The sequence below is a fragment of the Mus musculus genome, chromosome 15 (genome assembly GCF_000001635.26).
Source record: "Mus musculus strain C57BL/6J chromosome 15, GRCm38.p6 C57BL/6J".
Taxonomy (NCBI): Eukaryota; Metazoa; Chordata; class Mammalia; order Rodentia; family Muridae; genus Mus; species Mus musculus.
In genome coordinates, this window is record NC_000081.6 from 63,778,766 (window position 1) to 63,803,843 (window position 25,078).

The 25,078-nt window shown below is 41.6% G+C and overlaps 1 protein-coding gene across 1 annotated transcript in view; it reads right to left on the minus strand.

The window, feature by feature from the left end:
* Positions 1–25,078, minus strand: part of Gsdmc (gasdermin C) — a 32,769-nt gene that overhangs the window by 2,795 nt on the left and 4,896 nt on the right. The window contains exons 3-8 of the mRNA NM_031378.3: positions 24,811–24,988; positions 23,118–23,280; positions 20,595–20,706; positions 1,230–1,331; positions 1,009–1,038; positions 764–790 (exon numbers count right to left, since the gene is read on the minus strand). Coding sequence (NP_113555.1) covers positions 764–790; positions 1,009–1,038; positions 1,230–1,331; positions 20,595–20,706; positions 23,118–23,280; positions 24,811–24,988 — 612 coding nt within the window. The remainder of the gene's footprint in view (positions 1–763; positions 791–1,008; positions 1,039–1,229; positions 1,332–20,594; positions 20,707–23,117; positions 23,281–24,810; positions 24,989–25,078) is intronic.

The following is a 25,078-nucleotide window of genomic DNA, read 5'->3' on the forward strand; positions in this document are numbered from 1 at the left end:
CTGGGATGGTATCATTTTCCAGCAGCTAAAAATGTCTCCAGTGACAGCCTGCTTGAGCACCCATGCACCCCTACACCCCACTGGGAGGGGGGGAGGAACTATCATGGAGCCAGAAACCAGGAAGCATTAACCTTCTGAAAAGATGGGATATAGCACTGGAGGTAGAGATGGAAATCTGAACACTGGTTATTGCAAGTGTTGGGAGAGAAAGGAGCAAGTATTCATTTCTGGGATATGTCAGGAATGAAACATACTGTTGGGCTTTGGTGACGGTGATCCTCGGTGTTTGTGGATCAGCTTCGGTGTGTGATAAATGGGGATGTGGTGAGGGGGTCAATGTGTTTGTGATTCTCGGGCACCTTGCACATAATAGCCACACTTATTGGTCAGTATCTCTGAAATCTATAAAGAATTAGCCAAGCAGTACATTTGAGGGCGTTCTGGTTCTGCCACTTGTCCTATGGGTGAGCCGGGACAGTGGGAGGGTACCACCGTGGAAGCACCAAAGCACATCTCTGATTCTTTCTCATTCCCCATGCTGGAGCAATGTCTGCTTCCCATTTGTCCTCAGTGAACATCAGTGCACACAATTGTGCATGTGTGAGTTGAACTAACTGAAAAGAATGTGGAAGTAGACCTCTGATTTCTGAAATCCATGGGAAGTTATCATTTGAGATCCAAGCCTATGGTTTCCCAGTAGAAGCCCAGATTTCCTTTCCTCTTTTAAACACACACACACACACACACACACACACACACTCACCTAGATGGGTGGGCTCCTTAATTGTTCCTAGAAAGAGAAACCTGAGCTGTTAATTTTCTTCATCCTCAGTTTTTTTGAGACACACATTGGAACATCTCATATCTCCTGCCCCATACCCAGTCTATGCCTTCACCACATTGGCCTTCCATGAACTTTCCCATCCTCCAGCAACCAGAATCAGGGCTAGGGCAGAGCCAAGTAGCATCACCCTGATCTTCAACCCCAACCCCACAAGACACACTCACCAATTGGATCGATGTCATTTATCCACGAGCCTAGAAAGAGATAATATATTGGCCCACCCAAGAATTAGTGTTTGTCCTTACATCCCCTATATCCTCCCCCATTTTCCTACCCCTCCCCCACCCAACTCCTCCATACGCTTTTCACCTCGCAATTCTGTTCTTATGAGAAATTTCCTACGATAAACCCATGCCAGGTAGATCTCAGTTTAGCAATGTCATACCTGTCTCAATGACTAGATCCTGATATCTTAGATGTCCAGACATTCCCACAAATCTCATTGGAAAGGTCATCTTCTTCTTAGTGTTAGCAGAAGTGAGAATAACTGAATAAAAAAGAAACTCAAGTTAGGTAAGGTGAGGTTATACCTGCTAGAGTTCTTCCCACACCCCACATAGGGACTCCCAAGCCGAACACCAGGGACTGATGTCAACCTGAGCACCAGCCTGTGTGTCCTGTGAATCAGATCCTTTCACAGATGCCCGGAAACCTTCATTGTATTATGCTTGTTTATTTATTGTGTGCACATGCGTGTGTGCCTTGGACACATACAGAGGCCAGGGCCAACGTTGGAAGTCAGTTATCCTCTTCCAACATGAGGGGCATGGAGAGAGAGCTCGTCATGAGGCCTGGTAGCAGGCACCTTCCCCAGCTAATTCATCTCACTTGCCTGAAACTGGCATCTTAAATGAGCACTTTAGGTGGCCATTACACCCTCTGACATTCAAGAATTACTCCATGAGAGCTGGAGAGAGTCTTGCAGCTCTTGCAAAGAATCAGAATTCAGGTCTAGAGCCCATACGGCAGCACCCTCTTCTGGCCTCCTCTGACACTGCATTTGTTTGGGACGCTTACATGCAGGCAAAACACGAATACACACAAAGTAAAAACAAGCAAATAAATACTCCGTGAGGTGAAGCAGACTGTTTTCCTCCTGTCCTGTCAAACAGGTCTCTTGTTAGCCTTCAGTTACTAGCTGGCCTTCTTTATCTATGCTCAACCTGTGATCTCGAATTGTTTTGCATTCACGTTCATGGAGCTGTGCTGAGGTCTAAACGTGCCTGACAACAAAATTCAAGCATTTGACCCATGAAATGAGCCTGTGGAGGACACAAAGATGACAACATTTAATGTGTGAACTGAACGAAGTTAGGAAGAACAAGCAAGCAAACAAACTTCAAAGTGTCTGCAAATCACATTTTGAGCACTAGGGAGCGCGAAAAGCATCTTGTTTATACAATCAGACATGGAAGGGACAATGTGTTGACTGGCAAGGAAAATTTAGTCCTCATAACAGACCAAAAAGGACTTAATAGTTGCCATATCGCTGGCCAGAAGCTTCTGAGAAAACTGGCCTTCTCCTGTGGAAGGGGAAACCACAGTGTCGTTTCTCTCCCAAGCTGACATGAAGAAAGGAGGTAGAGGAAGTGACCTGTAGTACATCCGGCTCCAATTTCTCTTCATAGCTTAGGTTCACCAACACTTTGCCTGACCGGACAATAACTGGGCTCTGCACCGTCAGAACCCTTCATCCCAGAGCCCCCTCCCATTATTGCCTCCTCTCACCCACCTAGTCAGTTCTCATAAGTTTCCACTCTTCCTCTCTTCCGTGCACACATCAAACTTTAGAGTTTATCCTCCAGGAAACACTCCACTCCCCACCCCCACTCCCACCCCTACACCTACCCCCATCCTGAACCCCTCCCCCAACCCACCCTACATTCATTCTCCACAAGCATGGCCTTGAGTCACTGGGTAAAACATTTGATCCAATCGCAGTTTATTTTGTTTTGCTGTTAATATTTTGAGTATAGGGTTCATTTTCTTTCCCCTCTGTAAATAAAAACACTTATCACTTACCATGGTCTGTAACAGTAAGGCCATCTCCCCCAGACATTTAATAGGCATCTCCAACCCTGTTCCCAATCCCCACCCTATGGTTCAATCATAGGTGCTATAAGGATACAAACAATTTCTCTAGAAGCCATCAGCCACTAACTGTGCATGCTAAATTAGAGAGCCCAGCTTCCTTGACTGTTGCTGATAACTAGAGGATTAATCTACAAGATAGATACTGCAGGAATAGGGTGTGTGTGTGTGTGTGTGTGTGTGTGTGTGTGTGTGTGTGTGTATCCCCTCCTCTCTTAGGTGCTACCAGCCACACTGAGGAATAACTTGGGGCTCTGAGAACTACTGATGTTCTGACAGTCAGATCACACACAGGTTCATGCCTAACACAGTCATGGCAAAGTCTGAATGTGTGGGTATGGAGGCTGGGTGGGGATGATGTGTGTATGTTGTGTGTGGTGTATGTGTTGGGTGGTGGTACAACTCAAGGTGACAGTCCTGGAGAAAATTCTGTACTGAGTTCAGTCATTCAGTTGACAGCTTCAGTTTGTGTTGTGCTTCTGTTATTTTTTTATTAGGTATTTTCTTCATTTACATTTCCAATGCTATCCCAAAAGTCCCCCATACCCTGTCCTCCCCCCCCCCCACTCCCCTACCCACCCACTCCCACTTCTTGGCCCTGGCATTCCCCTGTACTGAGGCATATAAAGTTTGCAAGACCAATGGACCTCTCTTTCAACTGATGGCCAACTAGGCCATCTTCTGATACATATGCAGCTAGAGTCAAGAGCTCTGGGGAACTGGTTACTTCACATTGTTATTCCACCTATAGGGTTGCAGACCCCTTTAGCTCCTTGGGTACTTTCTCTAGCTCTTCCATTGGGGCCCTGTGATCGATCCAATAGCTGACTGTGAGCATCCACTTCTGTGTTTGCTAGGCCCCGGCATAGTCTCACAAGAGTCAACTATATCAGGGTCATTTCAGCAAAATCTTGCTAGTGTATGCAATGGTGTCAGCGTTTGGAAGCTGATTATGGGGTGGATCCCTGGATATGGCAGTCTCTACATGGTCCATCCTTTCCTCTCAGCTCCAAACTTTGTCTCTGTAACTCCTTCCTTGGTTGATTGTTTCCAATTCTAACAAGGGGAAAAGTGTCCACACTTTGGTCTTCATTCTTCTTGAGTTTCATGCGTTTAGCAAATTGTATCTTATATCTTGGGTAGCCTAAGTTTCTGGGCTAATATCCACTTATCAGTGAGTACATTTTGTGTGAGTTCCTTTGTGATTGGGTTACCTCACTCAGGATGATACCCTCCAGGTCCATCCATTTGCCTAGGAATTTCATAAATTCATTCTTTTTAATAGCTGAGTAGTACTCCATTGTGTAAATGTACCACATTTTCTGTATCCATTCCTCTGTTGAGGGGCATCTTTCCAGCTCTAGCTACTATAAATAAGGAGGCTATGAACATAGTGGAGCATGTGTCCTTCTTAACAATTGGAACATCTTCTGGATATATGTCCAAGAGATGTATTGCTGGATCCTCTGATAGTACTATGTCCAATTTTCTGAGGAACAGCCAGACTGATTTCCAGAGTGGTTGTACAAACTTGCAATCCCACCAACAGTGGAGGAGTTCCTCTTTCTCCACATCCTCTACACCATCAGTTGTCTCCTAAATTTTTGATCTTAGCCATTCTGACTGGTGTGAGGTGGAATCTCAGGGTAGTTTTGAATTGCATTTCCCTGATGATTAAGGATGCTGAGCATTATTTCAGGTGCTTCTCAGCCATTCGATATTCCTCAGGTGAGAATTCTTTGTTCAGCTCTGAGCCCCATTTTTAATGGAGTTATTTAATTTTCTGGAGTCCACCTTCTTGAGTTCTTTATATATAATGGATATTAGTCCCCTATCTGATTTAGGATAGGTAAAGGTCTTTTCCCAATTTGTTGGTGGACTTTTGTCTTATTGACAGTGTCTTTTGCTTACAGAAGCTTTGCAATTTTATGAGGTCTCAATTGTCGATTCTCAATCTTACAGCACAAGCCATTGCTGTTCTTTTGAGGAATTTTTCTCCTGTGACCATATCTTCAAGGCTTTTCCCTACTTTCTCCTCTATAAGTTTCACTGTCTCTGGTTTTGTGTGGAGTTCCCTGATCCACTTAGATTTGACCTTAGTACAAAGAGATAGAAATGGATCAATTCCCATTCTTCTACATGATAACCGCCAGTTGTGCCAGCACCATTTGTTGAAAATGCTGTCTTTTTTCCACTGGATGGTTTTAGCTCCCTTGTCAAAGATCAAGTGACCATAGGTGTGTGGGTTCATTTCTGGGTCTTCAATTCTGTTCCATTAGTCTATTTGTCTGTCGCTATACCAGTACCATGCAGTTATGATCACAATTGCTCTGTAGTACAGCTTTAGGTCAGGCATGGTGATTCCACCAGAGGTTCTTTTATCCTTGAGAAGAGTTTTTGCTATCCTAGGTTTTTTGTTATTCCAGATGAATTTGCCGATTGCCCTTTCTAATTCGTTGAATTCTGTAGATTGCTTTTGGCAAGATAGCCATTTTTACTATATTGATCCTACCAATCCATAAGTATGAAAGATCATTGCATCTTCTGAGATCTCCTTTAGTTTCTTTCTCCAGAGACTTGAAGTTCTGATCATAAAGATCTTTCAATTCCTTAGTTAGAGTGACATCAAGGAATTTTATATTATTTGTGACTATTGTGAAGGGTGTTGTTTCCCTAATTTCTTTCTCAGCATGCTTATCCTTTGTATAGAGAAAGACCATTGACTTGTTTGAGTTAATTTTATATCCAGCTACTTCATTGAAGCTGTTTATCAGGTTTAGGAGTTCTCTGGTGGAATTTTTAGGGTCACCTATATATACTATTATATCATCTGCAAAAAGTGATATTTTGACTTCTTCCTTTCCAATTATATCCCCTTGATCTCTTTTTATTGTCGAATTACTCTGGCTCAGACTTCAAGTACTATGTTGAAGAGGTAGGGAGAAACTGGGCAGCCTTGTCTAGTCCCTGATTTTAGTGGGATTGCTTCCAGCTTATCACCATTTACTTTGATGTTGGCTACTGGTTTGCTGTAAGTTGCTTTTATCATGTTTAGGTATGGGCCTCCAATTCCTGATCTTTCCAAGACTTATTATGAATGGGTGTAGGATTTTGTCAAATGATTTCTCAGGATTTAACTAGATGATCGTGTGGTTTTTGTCTTTGAGTTTTTTTACATAACGGATTATGTTGATGGATTTCCTTATATTAAACCATCCCTGCATCCCTGGAATGAAAACTACTTGGTCAGGATGGATGATTATTTTGATGTGTTCTTGGATTCGGTTAGCGAGAACTTTATTGAGTATTTTTGCATCGATATCATAACAGAAATTGGTCTGAAGTTCTCTATCTTTGTTGGGTCTTTCTGTTGTTTAGGTATCAGAGTAATTGTGACTTCATAGAATGAATTGGGTAGAGTACCTTCTGCTTCTATTTTGTGAAATAGTTTGTGCAGAACTGGAATTAGATGTTTGAAGGTCTGACAGAACTCTGTACTAAACCCATCTGGTCCTGGGGTTTTTTTTTTTTTTGGTTGGGAGACTATTAATGACTGCTTCTATTTCTTTAGGGGATATAGGACTATTTAGATCATTAACCTGATCCTGATTTAACTTTGGTACCTGGTATCTGTCTAGGAAGTTGTCCATTTCATCCAGGTTTTCCAGTTTTGTTGAATATAGCCTTTTGTAGAAGCATCTGATGGTGTTTTGGATTTCTTCAGGATCTGTTGTTATGTCTCCCATTTCATTTCTGATTTTGTTAATTAGGATGCTGTCCCTGTGCCCTCTACTGAGTCTGGCTAAGGGTTTATCTATCTTGTTGATTTTCTCAAAGAAACAGCTCCTCTTTTGGTTAATTCTTTGAATAATTCTTCTTGTTTCCACTTGGTTGATTTCACCCCTGAGTTTGATTATTTCCTGCCGTCTACTCCTCTTGGGTCAATTTGCTTCCTTTTTTTCTATAGCTTTTAGGTGTGTTGTCAAGCTGCTAGTGTGTGCTCTCTCTAGTTTCCTTTTGGAGGCACTCAGAGCTATGAGTTTCCCTCTTAGAAATGCTTTCATTGTGTCCCATAGGTTTGGGTATGTTGTGGCTTCATTTTCATTAAACTCCAAAAAGTCTTTAATTTCTTTCTTTATTCCTTCCTTGACCAAGGTATCATTGGGAAGAGTTTTATTCAGTTTCGACGTGAATGTTGGCTTTCCATTATTTATGTTGTTAATATAGTTCAGCCTTAGTCCATGGTGATCTGATAGGATGCATGGGACAATTTCAATTTTTTTTTATCTGTTGAGGCCTTTTTTGTGACCAATTATATGGTCTTTTTTGGAGAAGGTACCATGAGGTGCTGAGAAGAAGGTATATCCTTTTGTTTTAGGATAAAATGTTCCTTAGATATCTGTTAAATCCATTTGTATCATGATTTCTGTTAGTATCACTGTGTCCCTGTTTAGTGTCTGTTTCAAGGATATGTCCATTGATGAAAGTGGTGTGTTGAACTTTCCCACTATTACTGTGTGAGATGCAATGTGTGCGTTGAGCTTTACTAAAGTTTCTTTCATGAATGTGGCTGCCCTTGCATTTGGAGCATAGATATTCAAAATTGAGATTTCCTCTTGGAAGGTTTACCTTTGATGAGTATGAAGTGCACCTCCTTGCCTTTTTTGATAACTTTGGGTTGGAAGTTGATTTTATTCGATATTAGAATGGCTACTCCAGCTCTTTTCTTCAGAAAATTTGCTTGGAAAATTGTTTTCCAGCCTATCATTCTGAGGTAGTGTCTGTCTTTTTCCCTGAGATGGGTTTCTTGTAAGCAGCAGAATGTTGGGTCCTGTTTGTGTAGCCAGGCTGCTAGTCTATGTCTTTTTATTGGGGAATTGAGTTCATTGATATTAAGAGATATTAAGGAAAAGTAATTGTTGCTTCCTTTTATTTTTGTTGTTAGAGTTGGCATTCTGATCTTGTGACTGTCTTCTTTTAGGTTTGTTGAGGGATTACTTTCTTGCTTTTTCTAGGGCGTGGTTTCAGTCCTTGTATTGGTTTTTTTCTGTTATTATCCTTTGAAGGGCTGGATTCCTGGAAAGATAATGTGTGAATTTGGTTTTGTCATGAAATACTTTGGTTTCTCCATCTATGGTAATTGAAAGTTTAGCTGGGTATAATAGACTGGGCTGGCATTTGTGTTCTCTTAGTGTCTGTATAACATCTGTCCAGGCTCTTCTGGCTTTCATAATCTCTAATGAAAAGTCTGGTGTAATTCTGATAGTCCTGCCTTTATATGTTACTTGACATTTTTCCCTTACTACTTTTAATATTCTAACTTTATTTAGTGCATTTGTTGTTCTGATTATTATGTGTCGGGAGGAATTTCTTTTCTGGTCCAGTCTTTATGGAGTTCTGTAGCCTTCTCGTATGGTCATGGGCATCTCTTTCTTTAGGTTTGGGAAGTTTTCTTCTATAATTTTGTTGAAGATATTTGCTGGCCCTTTAAGTTGAAAATCTTCATTCTCATCTACTCCTATTATCGGTAGGTTTGGTCTTCTCGTTGTGTCCTGGATTTCCTGGATGTTTTGAGTTAAGATCTTTTTGCATTTTTCATTTTCTTTGATTGTTGTGCCAATGTTCTCTATGGAATCTTCTGCACCTGAGATTCTCTCTTCCATCTCTTGTATTCTGTTGCTGATGCTCGCACCTATACTTCCTGATTTCTTTCCTAGGGTTTCTATCTCCAGTGTTGCCTCACTTTGGGTTTTTTTATTGTGTCTACTTCCCTTTTTAGGTCAGGTATGGTTTTGTTCATTTCCATAACCTGTTTGGATGTGTTTTCCTGTTTTTCTTTAAGGACTTGTAACTCTTTAGCAGTGTTCTTCTGTATTTCTTTGGTGAGTTATTAAAGTCCTTCTTGATGTCCTCTACCATCATCATGAGATATGCTTTTAAATCCAGGTCTAGCTTTTCAGGTATGTTGGGGTGCCCAGGACTGGCTGAGGTGGGAGTACTGGGTTCTGATGATGGTGAGTGGTCTTGGTTTCTGTTAGTAAGATTCTTATGTTTGCCTTTCGCCATCTGGTAATCTCTGGAGTTAGTTGTTATAGTTGTCTCTGGTTAGAGCTTGTTCCTCTCATAATTCTGTTAGCTTCTATCAGCAGACCTGGGAGACTAGATTTCGCCTGAGTTTCAGTGGTCATAGCACTCTCTGCAGGCAAGCTCTCCTCTTGCAGGGAAGGTGCACAGATATCTGGTGTTCGGACCTGCCTCCTGGCAGATGAAGGCCCAAAACAGTGCCTGTCTCAGAAGCTGTTAGCTTCTGTAGTTTACACTCTCACCTGCACAGACTAGTCTCAGAGGGATCTGGGAACCAAGATGGCTCCCCCAAGTGCTCCAACAAAGCCCTCCCGGGCGGGGCAGACACTTCTCTTCTGGCAGGGAAGGTGCCTGGATGACTGGAGCCTGAAACGGGGTCTTCCTCAGAAGCTATGTGGCTTCTGCCTATCCCAGAATCTGTTAGCTTCTGTAGTCCACACTCTTACCTGCACAGACTAATCTCAGAGGGATCTGGGAACCAATGCTTCTGTTATTTTAAGAAGTTTTAATGTGGAGTTATGGGTCACTTGCTCAACCTGGCAGCTCCCTATTGGGCTTCTGAGAGGAGCAGGACCTTGAATGGCTAGAGATGAATGCCCAGAGATGACTGGAATTAGCCTGGACTTTTTGGACACTCCAAGTCAGATCCATTCCTAAGCAGGAAGGTACCTCAGCAACTACGGCTAGCATATTTGAGGATGGCCATGCTTAGAGGTGATTAAAAGTGGGGCATGGCCCTTCCAGTCCACCGAGCACCGGGGTGCCTTGCCCATGGAGTCTCCAGACACCCACAAGGACCCACACAGGATCCCCCTCGGGATCCTAAGACCTCAGGTGAGTGGAACAAAGAGTCTGCTCCAATCCAATTGCGCCAGACCTGAGACTGCATTAACTAGGGAAGCAGATAACCCGGCCTGATCAGGGGCACAAGTCCCTTCTGGTCCACTCCAGCACAGGGGTTCCTTGCACGCAGAGTTTCCAGACACCCTCAAGGTCCTCATAGGACCCTCCATGGGATCTTAAGACCTCTGGTGAGTGGAACACAACTTCTGTCAGGAGGCAAGTTCGAACACCAAATATCTGGGCACCTTCCCTGCAAGAAGAAAGCTTGCCTGCAGAGAATACTCTGATCACTGAAACTAAGGAGAGATCTAGTCTCCCAGGTCTGCTGATAGAGGCTAACAGAGTCACCTGAGGAACAACTTCTAACCAGAGACAACAATAACAACTAGCTTCAGAGATTACCAGATGGTGAAAGGCAAACGTAAGAATCCTCCTAACAGAAATCAAAACCACTCACCATCATGAGAACGCAGCACTCCCACCCCACCTTGTCCTGGGCACCCCAACACACCCGAAACACACCCGAAAAGCGAGAACCGGATTTAAAAGCATATCTCATGATTGTGGTAGAGGACATCAAGAAGGACTTTAATAACTCACTTAAAGAAATACAGAAGAACAGAGCTAAACAGGTAGAAGACCTTAAAGAGGAAACACAAAAATTCTTTAAAGAATTGCAGGAAAACACGACCAAAGAGGTGATGGAATTGAATAAAACCATCCAAGACATTAAAAGGGAAGTCTTTCACTTCCTTCTAACTAAGGAAGTGAAAGATCTATATGATAAGAACGTCAAGTCTCTGAAGAAAGAAATTAAAGAAGATCTCAGAAGATGGAAAGATCTCCCATGCTCATGGATTGGCAGGGTCAATATAGTAAAAATGGCTATCTTGCCAAAATCAATCTACAGATTCAATGCAATCCCCATCAAAATTCCAACTCAATTGTTCAACGAATTAGAAAGAGCAATCTGCAAATTCATCTGGAATAACAAAAAACCTAGGATAGCAAAAAGTCTTCTCAAGGGTAAAAGAACCTCGGGTGGAATCACCATGCCAGACCTAAAGCTGTACTACAGAGCAATTGTGATAAAAACTGCTTGGTACTGGTATAGCGACAGACAAGTAGACCAAAGGAACAGAATTGAAGACCCAAAGATGAACCCACACACCTATGGTCATTTGATCTTTGACAAGGGAGCTAAAACCATCCAGTGGAAAAAAGACAGCATTTTCAACAAATGGTGCTGGCACAACTGGCAGTTATCATGTAGAAGAATGTGAGTTGATCCATTCCTATCTCCTTGTACTAAGGTCAAATCTAAGTGGATTAAGGAACTCCACATAAAACCAGAGACACGAGAGCCAGAGGGATTCTGAGGCGGCGCCATCTTCGGCTTTAGACAACCGGCCACCTTCCTGGTGAAAGCACAGGGGTCCGCCCGGCCCAAGAGGTTTCTGCCTCAGGCTCCAGCGGGAGCCACCTTGGTTCCAGGACTCCTTGGAGGGCAGGCTGCATGGGTGAGGGTGTGGAATACAGAGGCCAGCAGTTTCTGGAACAGGCGAGAACCACAGAGCTTCTGAGGCGGCGCCATCTTCGGCTCCAGACAACCGGCCACCTTCCTGGCCAAAGCAACACAGCTTCTGGGAAAGATCCTGTTTTGGGCCTTCATCTTCAGCCAGGAGGAGGTCCAAACACCAGATAACTGTGCACCTTCCCTGAAAGAGGAGAGCTTGCCTGCAGAGACTGCTCTGACCACTGAAACTCAGAGGAGAGAGCTAGTCTCCCACGTCTGCTGACAGAGGGTAACAAAATCAACAGAGGAACAATCTCTAAACAAAGACAACTATAACAACTAACTCCAGAGATTGCCAGATGGCAAAAGGTAAACGTAAGAATCCTACTAACAGAAACCAGGACCACTCACCATCATCAGAACCCAGAACAACCACTTCGCCCAGTCCAGGGCACCCTAACACAACTGAAAAGGTAGACCTGGATTTAAAAGCATATCTCATGATGATGGTAGAGGACATAAAGAAGGAATTTAATAACTCACTTAAAGAAATATAGGAGAACACTGCTAAAGAGTTACAAGTCCTTAAAAAAAAAACAGGAAAACAGAACCAAACAGGTAGAAGTCCTTATAGAAAAACAGGAAAACACATCCAAACAGGTGATGGAAATGAACAAAACCATACCTGACCTAAAAAGGGAAGTAGACACAATAAAGAAAACCCAAAGTGAGGCAATGCTGGAGATAGAAACCCTAGGAAAGAAATCTGGAACCATAGATGCCAGCATCAGCAACAGAATACAAGAGATGGAAGAGAGAATCTCAGGTGCAGAAGATTCCATAGAGAACATTGGCACAACAATCAAAGAAAATGGAAAATGCAAAAAGATCCTAACTGAAAACATCCAGGAAATCCAGGGCACAATGAGAAGACCAACCTACTGATAATAGGAGTGGATGAGAATGAAGATTTTCAACTCAAAGGACCAGTAAACATCTTCAACAAAATTATAGAAGAAAACTTCCCAAATCTAAAGAAAGAGATGCCCATGAACATACAAGAAGGCTACAGAACTCCATAAAGACTGGACCAGAAAAGAAATTCCTCCCGACACATAATAATTAGAACATCAAATGCACTAAATAAAGATAGAATACTAAAAGCAGTAAGGGAAAAATGTCAAGTAACATATAAAGGCAGGACTATCAGAATTACACCAGACTTTTCATTAGAGATTATGAAAGCCAGAAGAGCCTGGACAGATGTTATACAGACACTAAGAGAACACAAATTCCAGAGCAGGCTACTATACCCAGCCAAACTCTCAATTACAATAGATGGAGAAACCAAAGTATTCCACGACAAAACTAAATTCACCCATTATCTCTCCAGGAATCCAGCCCTTCAAAGGATAATAACAGAAAAAAACCAATACAAGGAAGGGAACCATGCCCTAGAAAAAACAAGAAGATAATCCCTCAACAAAACTAAAAGAAGACAGCCACAAGAACAGAATGGCAACTTTAACAACAAAAATAACAGGAAGCAACAATTACTTTTCCTTAATATCTCTTAATATCAATGGACTCAATTCCCCAATAAAAAGACATAGACTAACAAACTGGCTACACAAACAAGACCCAACATTTTGCTGCTTACAGGAAACTCATCTCAGAGAAAAAGATAGACACTACCTCAGAATGAAAGGCTGGAAAACAATTTTCCAAGCAAATGGTATGAAGAAACAAGCTGGAGTAGCCGTTCTAATAACTATCAAAATCGACTTCCAACCCAAAATAATCAAAAAAGACAAGGAGGGGCACTTCATACTCATCAAAGGTAAAATCCTCCAAGAGGAACTCTCAATTCTGAATATCTATGCTCCAAATACAAGGGCAGCCACATTCATTAAAGAAACTTTAGTAAAGCTCAAAGCACACATTGCACCTCACACAATAATAGTGGGAGACTTCAACACACCACTTTCACCAATGGACAGATCATGGAAACAGAAACTTAACAGGGACACAGTGAAACTAACAGAAGTGATGAAACAAATGGACTTAAAAGATATCTACAGAACATTTTAGCCTAAAACAAAAGGATATACCTTCTTCTCAGCACCTCATGGTACCTTCTCTAAAATTGACCACATAATTGGTCACAAAACAAGCCTCAACATATACAAAAATATTGAAATTATCCCATGCATCCTATCAGATCACCATGGACTAAGGCTGATCTTCAATAACAAAATAAATAATAGAAAGCCAACATTCACGTGGAAACTGAACAACACTCTTCTCAATGATACCTTGGTCAAGGAAGGAATAAAGAAAGAAATTAAGGACTTTTTGGAGTTTAATGAAAATGAAGCCACAACATACCCAAACTTATGGGACACAATGAAAGCATTCCTAAGAGGAAAATTCATAGCTCTGAGTGCCTCCAAAAAGAAACTAGAGAGAGCACACATTAGCAGCTTGACAACACACCTAAAAGGTCTAGAAGAAAAGGAAGCAAATTCACCCAAGAGGAGTAGAAGGCAGGAAATAATCAAACTCAGGGGTGAAATCAACCAAGTGGAAACAAGAAGAACTATTCAAAGAATCAAACAATCAAGGAGCTGGTTCTTTGAGAAAATCAACAAGATAGATAAACCCTTAGCCAGACTCACTAGAGGGCACAGGGAAAGCATCCTAATTAACAAAATCAGAAATGAAAAGGGAGACATAACAACAGATCCTGAAGAAATCCAAAACACCATCAGATCCTTCTACAAAAGGCTATATTCAACAAAACTGGAAAACCTGGATGAAATGGACAAGTTTCTAGACAGATACCAGGTACCAAAGCTAAATCAAGATCAGGTTAATGATCTCAACAGTCCTATATCCCCTAAAGATATAGAAGCAGTCATTAATAGTCTCCCAGCCAAAAAAAGCCCAGGACCAGACGGGTTTAGTGCAGAATTCTATCAGACCTTCAAAGAAGACCTAATTCCAGTTCTTCACAAACTATTCCACAAAATGGAAATGGAAGGTACTCTACCCAACTCATTCTATGAAGCCACAATTACTCTGATACCTAAACCACAAAAAGACCCAACAAAGATAGAAAACTTCAGACCAATTTCCCTTATGAATATCGATGCAAAAATGCTCAATAAAGTTCTTGCTAACCGAATCCAAGAACACATCAAAACAATCGTCCATCCTGACCAAGTAGGTTTCATCCCAGGGATGCAGGGATGGTTCAATATACGGAAACCCATCAATGTAATCCAGTATATAAACAAACTCAAAAACAAAAACCACATGATCATCTCGTTAGATGCTGAGAAAGCATTTTACAAAATCCAACATCCATTCATGATAAAAGTCTTGGAAAGATCAGGAATTCAAGGCCCATACCTAACATGATAAAATCAATCTACAGCAAACCAATAGCCAACATCAAAGTAAATGGTGATAAGCTGGAAGCAATCCCACTAAAATCAGGGACTAGACAAGGCTGTCCACTCTCACCCTACCTATTCAACATTGTACTTGAAGTCCTAGCCAGAGCAATTAGACAACAAAAGGAGATCAAGGGGATACAAATTGGAAAGGAAGAAGTCAAAATATCACTTTTTGCAGATGATATGATAGTATATATAAGTGACCCTAAAAATTCCACCAGAGAACTCCTAAGTCTGATAAACAGCTTCAATGAAGTAGCTGGATATAAAATTAACTCAAACAAGTCAATGGCCTTTCTGTACACAAAGGATAAACAGGCTGAGAAAGAAATTAGGGAAACAATACCCTTCTCAATAGTCACAAATAATATAAAATACCTTGGTGTGACTCTAACTAAGGAAGTGAAAGATCTGTATGATAAGAACTTCAAGTCTCTAAAGAAAGAAATTAAAGAAGATCTCAGAAGATGGAAAGATCTCCCATGCTCATGGATTGGCAGGATCAACGTTGTAAAAATGGCTATCTTGCCAAAAGCAATCTACAGATTCAATGCAATCCCCATCAAAATTTCAACTCAATTCTTCAACAAATTAGAAAGGGCAATCGGCAGATTCATCTGGAATAACAAAAAACCGAGGATAGCAAAAACTCCTCTCAAGGATAAAAGAACCTCTGGAGGAATCACCATGCCGGACCTAAAACTGTACTACAGAGCAATTGTGATCAAAACTGCATGGTACTGGTATAGTGACAGACAAGTAGACCAATGGAACAGAATTGAAGACCCAGAAATGAACCCACACACCTATGTTCACTTGTTCTTTGACAAGGGAGCTAAAACCATCCAGTGGAAAAAAGACAGCATTTTCAACAAATGGTGCTGGCACAACTGGCGGTTATCATGTAGAAGAATTCGAATTGATCCATTTCTATCTCCTTGTACTAAGGTCAAATCTAAGTGGATTAAGGAACTCCACATAAAACCAGAGACACTGAAACTTATAGAGAAGATAGTAGGGGAAAGCCTCGAAGATATGGGTACGGGGGAAAATTCCTGAATAGAACAGCAATGGCTTTTGCTGTAAGATCAAGAATCGATAAATGGGACCTCATAAAATTGCAAAGCTTCTGCTAAGCAAAAGACACCGTCAATAAGACAAAAAGGCCACCAACAGATTGGGAAAGGATCTTTACCTATCCCAAATCGGATAGGGGACTAATATCCAATATATATAAAGAACACAAGAAGGTGGACTCCAGAAAATCAAATAACCCCATTAAAAATGGGGCTCAGAGCTGAACGAAGAATTCTCACCTGAGGAATACCGAATGGCAGAGAAGCACCTGAAAAAATGTTCAACATCCTTAATCATCAGGGAAATGCAAATCAAAACAACACTGAGATTCCACTTCACTCCAGTCAGAATGGCTAAGACCAAAAACTCAGGTGACAGCAGATACTGGCGAGGATGTGGAGAAAGGGGAACACTCCTCCATTGTTGGTGGGATTGCAAGTTTGTACAACCACTCTGGAAATCAGTCTAGCGGTTCCTCAGAAAATTGGACATAGTACTACCGGAGGATCCTGCAATACCTCTCTTGGGCATATATCCAGAAGATGTCCCAACCGGTAAGAAGAACACATGCTCCACTATGTTCATAGCAGCCTTGTTTATAATAGCCAGAAGTTGGAAAGAACCCAGATGCCCCTCAATAGAGAAATGAATACAGAAAATGTGGTACATTTACACAATGGAATACTTCTCAGCTATTAAAAAAATGAATTTATGAAATTCCTAGGCAAATGGATGGACCTGGAGGGTATCATCCTGAGTGAAGTAACCCAATCACAAAGGAACTCGCACAATATGTACTCACTGATAAGTGGATATTAGCCCAGAAACTTAGGATACCCAAGATATAAGATACAACTTGCCAAACACATGAAATTCAAGAAGAACGAAGACCAAAGTGTGGACCCTTTCTTAGAAATGGGAACAAAACACCCATGGAAGGAGTTACAGAGACAAAATATGGAGCTGTGACAAAAGGATGGACCATCTAGTGATTGCCATATGCAGGGATCCATCCCATAATCAGCTTCCAAATTCTGACACCATTGCATACACTAGCAAGATTTTGCTGAAAGGACCCAGATATAGCTCTCTCTTGTGAGACTATGCCGGGGCCTAGCAAACACAGAAGTGGATGATCACAGTCAGCTATTGGATGGGTCACACGGCCCCCAATGGAGGAGCTAGAGAAATTACCCAAGGAGCTAAAGGGAACTGCAACCCTATAGGTGGAACAACAATATGAACTAACCAGTACCCGGGAGCTCTTGTCTTTAGCTGCATATGTATCAAAAGATGGCCTAGTTGGCCATCACTGCAAAGAGAGGCCCATTGGACTTGCAAACTTTATGTGCCCCAGTACAGGAGAACGCCAGGGCCAAAAAGGGGGAGTGGGTGGGTAGGGCATTGGGGGGGTGTATGGGTGACCTTTGGGATAGCATTGAAAAATGTAAATGAGGAAAATACCTAATTAAAAAAAACAAACAATAAAAAAAAAAAACAGCGACACTGAAACTTATAGAAGAGAAAGTAGGGAAAAGCCTCGAAAATATGGGTACAGGGGAAAAAATTCTGAATAGAACAGCAATGGCTTGTGCTGTAAGATCGAGAATCGATAAATGGGACCTCATAAAATTGCAAAGCTTCTGCAAGGCAAAAGACACTGTCAATAAGACAAAAAGATCACCAACAGATTGGGAAAGGATCTTTACCTATCCCAAATGGGATAAGGGACTAATATCCAATATATATAAAGAACTCAAGAAGGTGGGCTACAGAAAATCAAATAACCCCATTAAAAAATGGGGCTCAGAGCTGAACAAAGAATTCTCACCTGAGGAATACCGAATGGCAGAGAAGCACCTGAAAAAATGTTCAACATCCTTAATCATCAGGGAAATGCAAATCAAAACAACCCTGAGATTCCACCTCACACCAGTCAGAATGGCTAAGATCAAAAATTCAGGTGACAGCAGATGCTGGAGAGGATGTGGAGAAAGAGGAACACTCCTCCATTGTTGGTGGGATTGCAAGCTTGTACAACCACTCTGGAAATCAGTCTGGCGGTTCCTCAGAAAATTGGACATAGTACTACCGGAGGATCCCGCAATACCTCTCTTGGGCATATATCCAGAAGAGGTCTCAACCGGTAAGAAGGACACATGCTCCACTATGTTCATAGCAGCCTTATTTATAATAGCCAGAAGCTGGAAAGAACCCAGATGCCCCTCAACAGAGGAATGGATACAGAAAATGTGGTACATTTACACAATGGAGTACTACTCAGCTATTAAAAAGAATGAATTTATGAAATTCCTAGGCAAATGGATGGACCTGGAGGGCATCATCCTGAGTAAGGTAACCCAATCACAAAGGAACTCACACAAAATGTACTCACTGATAAGCGGATATTAGCCCAGAAACTTAGGCTACCCAAGATATAAGATACAATTTGCCAAACGCATGAAACTCAAGAAGAAGGAAGACCAAAGTGTGGACACTTTGCCTCTTCCTAGAAATGGGAACAAAACACCCATGGAAGGAGTTACAGAGACAAAATTAGGAGCTGTGACAAAAGGATGGACCATCTAGTGATTGCCATATCCAGGGATCCATCCCATAATCAGCTTCCAAACGCTGACACCATTGCATACACTGGCAAGATTTTGCTGAAACGACCCAGATATAGCTCTCTCTTGTGAGAATATGCCGAGGCCTAGCAAACACAGAAGTGGATGATCACAGTCAGCTATTGGGTGAGTTACACGGCCCCCAATGGAGGAGCTAGAGAAATTACCCAAGAAGCTAAAGGCAACTGCAACCCTATAGGTGGAACAACAATATGAACTAACCAGTACCCCGGAGCTCTTGTCTCTAGCCGTATATGTATCAAAAGATGGCCTAGTCATCCATCACTGGAAAGAGAGGCCCATTGGACTTGCAAACTTTATATGCCCCAGTACAGGGGAACGCCAGAGCCAAAAGGGGGGAGTGAGTGGGTAGGGGATTGGGGGATGGGTATGGGGGACTTTTGGGATAGAATTGGAAATGTAAAGGAGGAATATACCTAATTTTTAAAAAATTTAAAAAAAAAAAGACAAAAAGACCACCAACAGATTGGGAAAGGATCTTTACTTATCCTAAATCAGATAGGGGACTAATATCCAATATATATAAAGAACTCAAGAAGGTGGGCTACAGAAAATCAAATAACCCCATTAAAAAATGGGGCTCAGAGCTGAACAAAGAATTCTCACCTGAGGAATACCGAATGGCAGAGAAGCACCTGAAAAAATGTTCAACATCCTTAATCATCAGGGAAATGCAATTCAAAACAACCCTGAGATTCCACCTCACACCAGTCAGAATGGCTAAGATCAAAAATTCAGGTGACAGCAGATGCTGGAGAGGATGTGGAGAAAGAGGAACACTCCTCCATTGTTGGTGGGATTGCAAGCTTGTACAACCACTCTGGAAATCAGTCTGGCGGTTCCTCAGAAAATTGGACATAGTACTACCGGAGGATCCCGCAATACCTCTCTTGGGCATATATCCAGAAGAGGTCTCAACCGGTAAGAAGGACACATGCTCCATTATGTTCATAGCAGCCTTATTTATAATAGCCAGAAGCTGGAAAGAACCCAGATGCCCCTCAACAGAGGAATGGATACAGAAAATGTGGTACATTTACAAAATGGAGTACTACTCAGCTATTAAAAAGAATGAATTTATGAAATTCCTAGGCAAATGGGTGGACCTGGAGGGTATCATCCTGAGTGAGGTAACCCAATCACAAATTAACTCACACAATATGTACTCATAATAAGTGCATATTAGCCCAGAAACTTTGGCTACCCAAGATATAAGATACAATTTGCTAAACTCATGAACCTCAAGAAGAACAAAGACCAAAGTGTGGACACTTTGCCCCTTCTTAGAAATGGGAACAAAACACCCATGGAAGGAGTTACAGAGACAAAGCTTGGAGCTGTGTCAAAAGGATGGACCATCTAGAGCCTGCCATATCCAGGGTTCCGTCCCATAATCAGCTTCCAAATGCTGACACCATTGCATATACTAGCAAGATTTTGCTGAAACGACCCAGATATAGCTGTCTCTTGTGAGACTATGCCGGGGCCTAGCAAACACAGAAGTGGATGCTCACAGTCAGCTATTGGATGGAACACGGGGCCCCCAATGGAGGAGCTAGAGAAAGTACCCAAGGAGCTAAAGGGATCTGCAACCCTATAGGTAGAACAACATTATGAACTAATCAGTACCCTGGAGCTCTTGACTCTAGCTGCATATGTATCAAAAGATGGCCTAGTAGGCCGTCACTCGAAAGAGAGGCAAACTTTATATGCCTCAGTACAGGGGAACACCAGGGCCAAAAAGTGGGAATGGGTGGATAGGGGAGTGGGGGGGGGGTATGGGGGACTTTTGGGATAGCATTGGAAATGTAATTGAGGAAAATATGTAATAAAAAAATATAAAAATAAATAAATAAATGAATGAATGAAAGAAAGAAAGAAAGAAAGAAAGAAAGAAAGAAAGAAAGAAAGAAAGAAAGAAAGAAAGTGGGGCATGTGCCTGGGATGGTGAGGAGTGCTCCTGGCCTATAGTCAGAGGAGGTCCACATGTTTGGAAACCCCATCCCCACCAGGCCCCCACTGCTGCTCACCACAAGTGTTATCCTCAATGACCAATTGCTGCTTCTTGTAGGCCAACACTGAACCCTTTTGGATAGGTATTGAATCTGTTTTCTCTGTTTGCCACTGTCCACTGCCTCCAACCTGGGGAAACAAACCATTCCTAGGAACTTGTAGTTCTTTGACTCATAACACCATTAAAAATGTTTACTTTTAATCCAAAAATGTATGTATGTAATTTAAAAGTCATAAATCTAGAAAGCTCATGAGAAAATCCTAACAGTCACTTACTTATCCCCACTTCTGGTTCCCATATCCAGTTACTGCACCTCTGCCTTGTATGACAATATTTGTCTACATTGAAATGTGGGAGGTGTGCCTAGAGAGGCCTGGAGCTTGAATCTGAACACCCATGTGCCAGGCCAGTATTTATCACTGAGCCATAGCTGCAGATCTATTGCAATGCCTAGAGTTTTCCAAACTAGGTATATGATTTATTGTCTCCTCCTAATGTTGAGGTTTCACTGATTTACCCATATTCACATCTGGGTCTCTACATAGACCTGTATTCTCAGCTATCTGTTGAGGGAGGCAGCTTCTCCTCATTCCAGAGCTTGTCTCTATCAGTCCATGTGATGTCTTCTGTATCTTCTGTCCTGTTACTCATCATCTCCTTGGGACCCTAGAGGTACCACCTACTGAACTCAGCAGCCTCACAGGGTCTGAGACAGGACATGAAGCATCTGTCTTTATGAGTCTAGGTTGCCTCATTCAAGATTAATATTTCCAGTACATCCATTTTCCTGAAAGCTTCATAGTTTCACACATCTTTGCAGGTGAATAAAATTCCATTGTGTTATTGCCACATTGTCACTCTCCATTCATTAAGACAATCATCTATGTTTCTTTATGGATACAAATGTTTGTTTTATGAAGCTGAGTGTACCCATCCTTGGTTAAAATATGATGTCTTGGTTAGGGTTTCCATTGCTGTGAAGAGACACCATGCACAAGGCATTTCTTATAAAGGCAAATATTTAGTTAGTGCTGGCTTACAGATTCAAGTGTTTAGTCCACTAACATAATAGCAGGACGGATGGCAGCAACCAGGCAGACATGTAGTTGAAGGAGCCTAAAGTTCTGCATCATGATCCAAAGGCAGCCAAGAGAAGACTATCTTCCAGGCAGCTAGGAGGAGAGTCTCAAAGCCCACCCACATAGTGACCCACTTCCTCCAACAAGGCCACACCTACTTCAACAAGACCACACCTCCTAATAGTACCACTCCCTGGGACAAGCATATTCAAACTACCACATAATCTTAGAATTATAATGTCTTTGTGTTGGCCTGTTCTCTTGATCTGTGTGAACTGGCATTCTTTCTTCTGATTATTTTTGGATTAAAGTCTATTACATTAGGTTTTACTATGGCAACTCATGTCTGTCTACTTCTCTTTTGCTTTGAATATCTTTGCCTGACTTGCACCCTAAAAAAGGTTTCTATCTTTGGTGGTTGAGGTATGTTCCTTGGAAACAGAAAATTGGTCTGCTTTTTACTGCTAAAGTGTGTCTTTTGATTAGGGAGTTTAAACCACAAATGTTCAAAGGATATTGATTTCTGTCATTTTGTTTACTTTTATGGCATTTGTGGACTTTTGTTTAATCACTGACGTAATGTTAGTTTTTGCCATCACTGATTGTACATTTCCACCCCTTTCTTCATGAAGAATTATTCTTTTTAGTCTCCTCTGTAGGTCTAGACTGGTGGTCATAAGTTCTTTCAAATGCTTTCTCATAGAAAGGTTTATTTTCCCCTTTGATTATGACTGACAGTTCTGCTGAGTATAATAGTCCAGGTTGGCATTTGTATTCTTTTAGGGCTTGAAGTATATTCATTTGAGCTCTTCTTGGTTTTAAAGTCACCATAGAGAAATCAGCTATTATTTTGACAAGCCTGCCTTTATTTGGGACTTGGTCATAGATCATGTAAATCAAGGTATTTAAATCTTGCCCCTTCAAACATTTATAACCACAGCCAGGCATGTGAGATATATCTGCAATCCCAGCATTTGGAAAATGGAAGCAGGAGGACCAGGAGTTCAAGGCCAGTCTTAGCTCCATAGTCAGTTGAAGGCAATCTAGGCTATATAAGACCACATCTCAAAAAATATGTGTTATCAGATGATCATAGAACATAGATTAACAGGTACAGTTTAGTAAGATGTTCCTGTGTTTTTCTAGCAATGAAACTGGAGTGTGTAAATAATGCAGAATCCTTACATTTCTGTTTCTACAGTATCTACTGTTTACTCAAAACAACACATGGTACCAAATAACCATGAATTTATAAATATTTGATGATCCTATGTATTAAAGCATTATAAACAAGGGCATTAGAATATAATGTAAGATCAGAACTAACATTAAGCATACACAATAAATGAGCAGTAGAAAATAATGACCCCATCTTTGTAACCCCTAGAAAGTGATCCCAAGAATCCCTTGAGAAGCAAGAGTACACTAGCTGGACTAGCTTTCTTCTCCCCATCTTGTACCTTGACAAGCTGGTTGATGATCCCTTTGATTGCAAATTTGCTATTGCTTGTGCCTTCCAGCACAGTATCCTTGGTCACTTCATAGGCCTCTGTCACCACATACAGGTTCTTTCCATCCTTCCAGCAAGTCTTCATAAATGTGGGCAACTGATCCAACAGTTTTCTGGAGATGTAAAAGAGAATGAAAAAAGATCCAAATGGCTAATTTCATAGAAACAGAGACCAAATCATGAACAAAAAAAACAGAAAAATGTGAACCAACCTTTTAAAACTAAAGAGATTGAGTCAGCTTCAGGATGAGGATGTGGCTCAGTCAATAAAGTGCTGGCCATGGGAGTATGAGGACATGAATTTATATCCCCAGAAAACATGTGGTTGTAGTTGATAATATGGTACAGGTGCTTGAAATCTGCTAAGACTGTAGGCTATATATGTTCTTGCCATAAAAATAGCAGTTACTGAGCTGACAAAATGGCTGAGCAGGTAGGGGTGGTTGCTGCAGACCCTGAGGACCTGAGTCTGATTCTCAGCCACACACAGCAAAAGGAGAGATCTGACTCCTGCAAGTTGTCCTCTGACTTCCACATGTGAGCCATGGTATGTACACACACACACACACACACACACACACACACACACACACACATACTCACACACTCACACATACATACAAACACACACAGAGTAAATAATAAATGTAATAAAACTATTTTTTCCAGTTTCTTTGTTTCCTTTTTTTAATTGGATATTCTCTTTATTTACATTTCAAATGTTATCCCCCTTCCTAGTTTCCCCTCCAAAAACACGCTCCCCTATCTCCTATACCCTCCCCCTGCTCACCAACCCACCCACTCCCCCTACCTAGCCCCCCTGGCATTCCCCTACACTGGGGCATAGAGCCTTCATAGGACAAAGGGCATCTCCTCCCATTGCTGTCCAACTAGGCCATCCTCTGATACATACACAGCTGGAGGCATCAGTCTAACCATGTGTGCCCTTTGGTTGGTGGTTTAGTCCCTGGGAGCTCTGGGGGTACTGGCTAGGTCATATTGTTATTACTCCTATGGGGCTGCCAACCCCTTCAGCTCCTTAGGCCCTTTCTCTAGCTCCTTCATTGGGGACCCTATGGTCAATCCAATGGTTGGCGTAATAAAACATTTTAACAATGGTTACCAGAAGCAGTGATGATATGTTACTGACTTATATGCATATATCACACCAAAATCCTGCACATGAAACATGCATTTCTCCTTCTAAATTATCTATCAGGAGATGTGACAAGAATTCAATCTAAACCCCTTACCACTGAGACACTGATTACTTAAAAAGATTGTTACAATCCTTGGCATAATTTAATCAATATTCTAACCTTCACTTCTACTGATTTGTTTCTCATTACATACCCATCCTCTATACAATGAACAGAAAGTTCTAGTATATCAGAACCTTTGTCTGTCTGTCTTGTCTTTCTGTTCCCATCACATTAATACAACAATAATGGGTAATTCTACCCTAATGAGTATTCTTAGTGGACAATATGTCATTATTTCAATGATTTTTTTAAAGTAAAATAAACTAAATTGTCATCCACCCAGCAACAGAACCTGCTTGCTGCCTCTCTGCCTATAAGAACACAGCCTGAAACTTGGCTGAGTCATCCTTTTACCTCCCCCCACCCCCTCCGTGGTCTTGCCTGTTTTGAAGACTTTCCAGTTTTGGATTTGGGATGCTCTTACTCTGAACCTCGATGTCATATCCACAGGACTTAACAAACCCTGCTTCTCCTCCTGCAATGGTTTCGACATCCAGGTCAGCCTTCAGTTTCTGGGATATGGTGTGTTTAAGGGGGATGGGAGCTGACACTTCAGGCTCTGAAGAAGAAAGGGCACACAAGTTCAGCTCAGAGTTTACTGTGGAACAGCTATTCTAGAGAATGGGAAAAATAAGGATAGTTCCTCTCC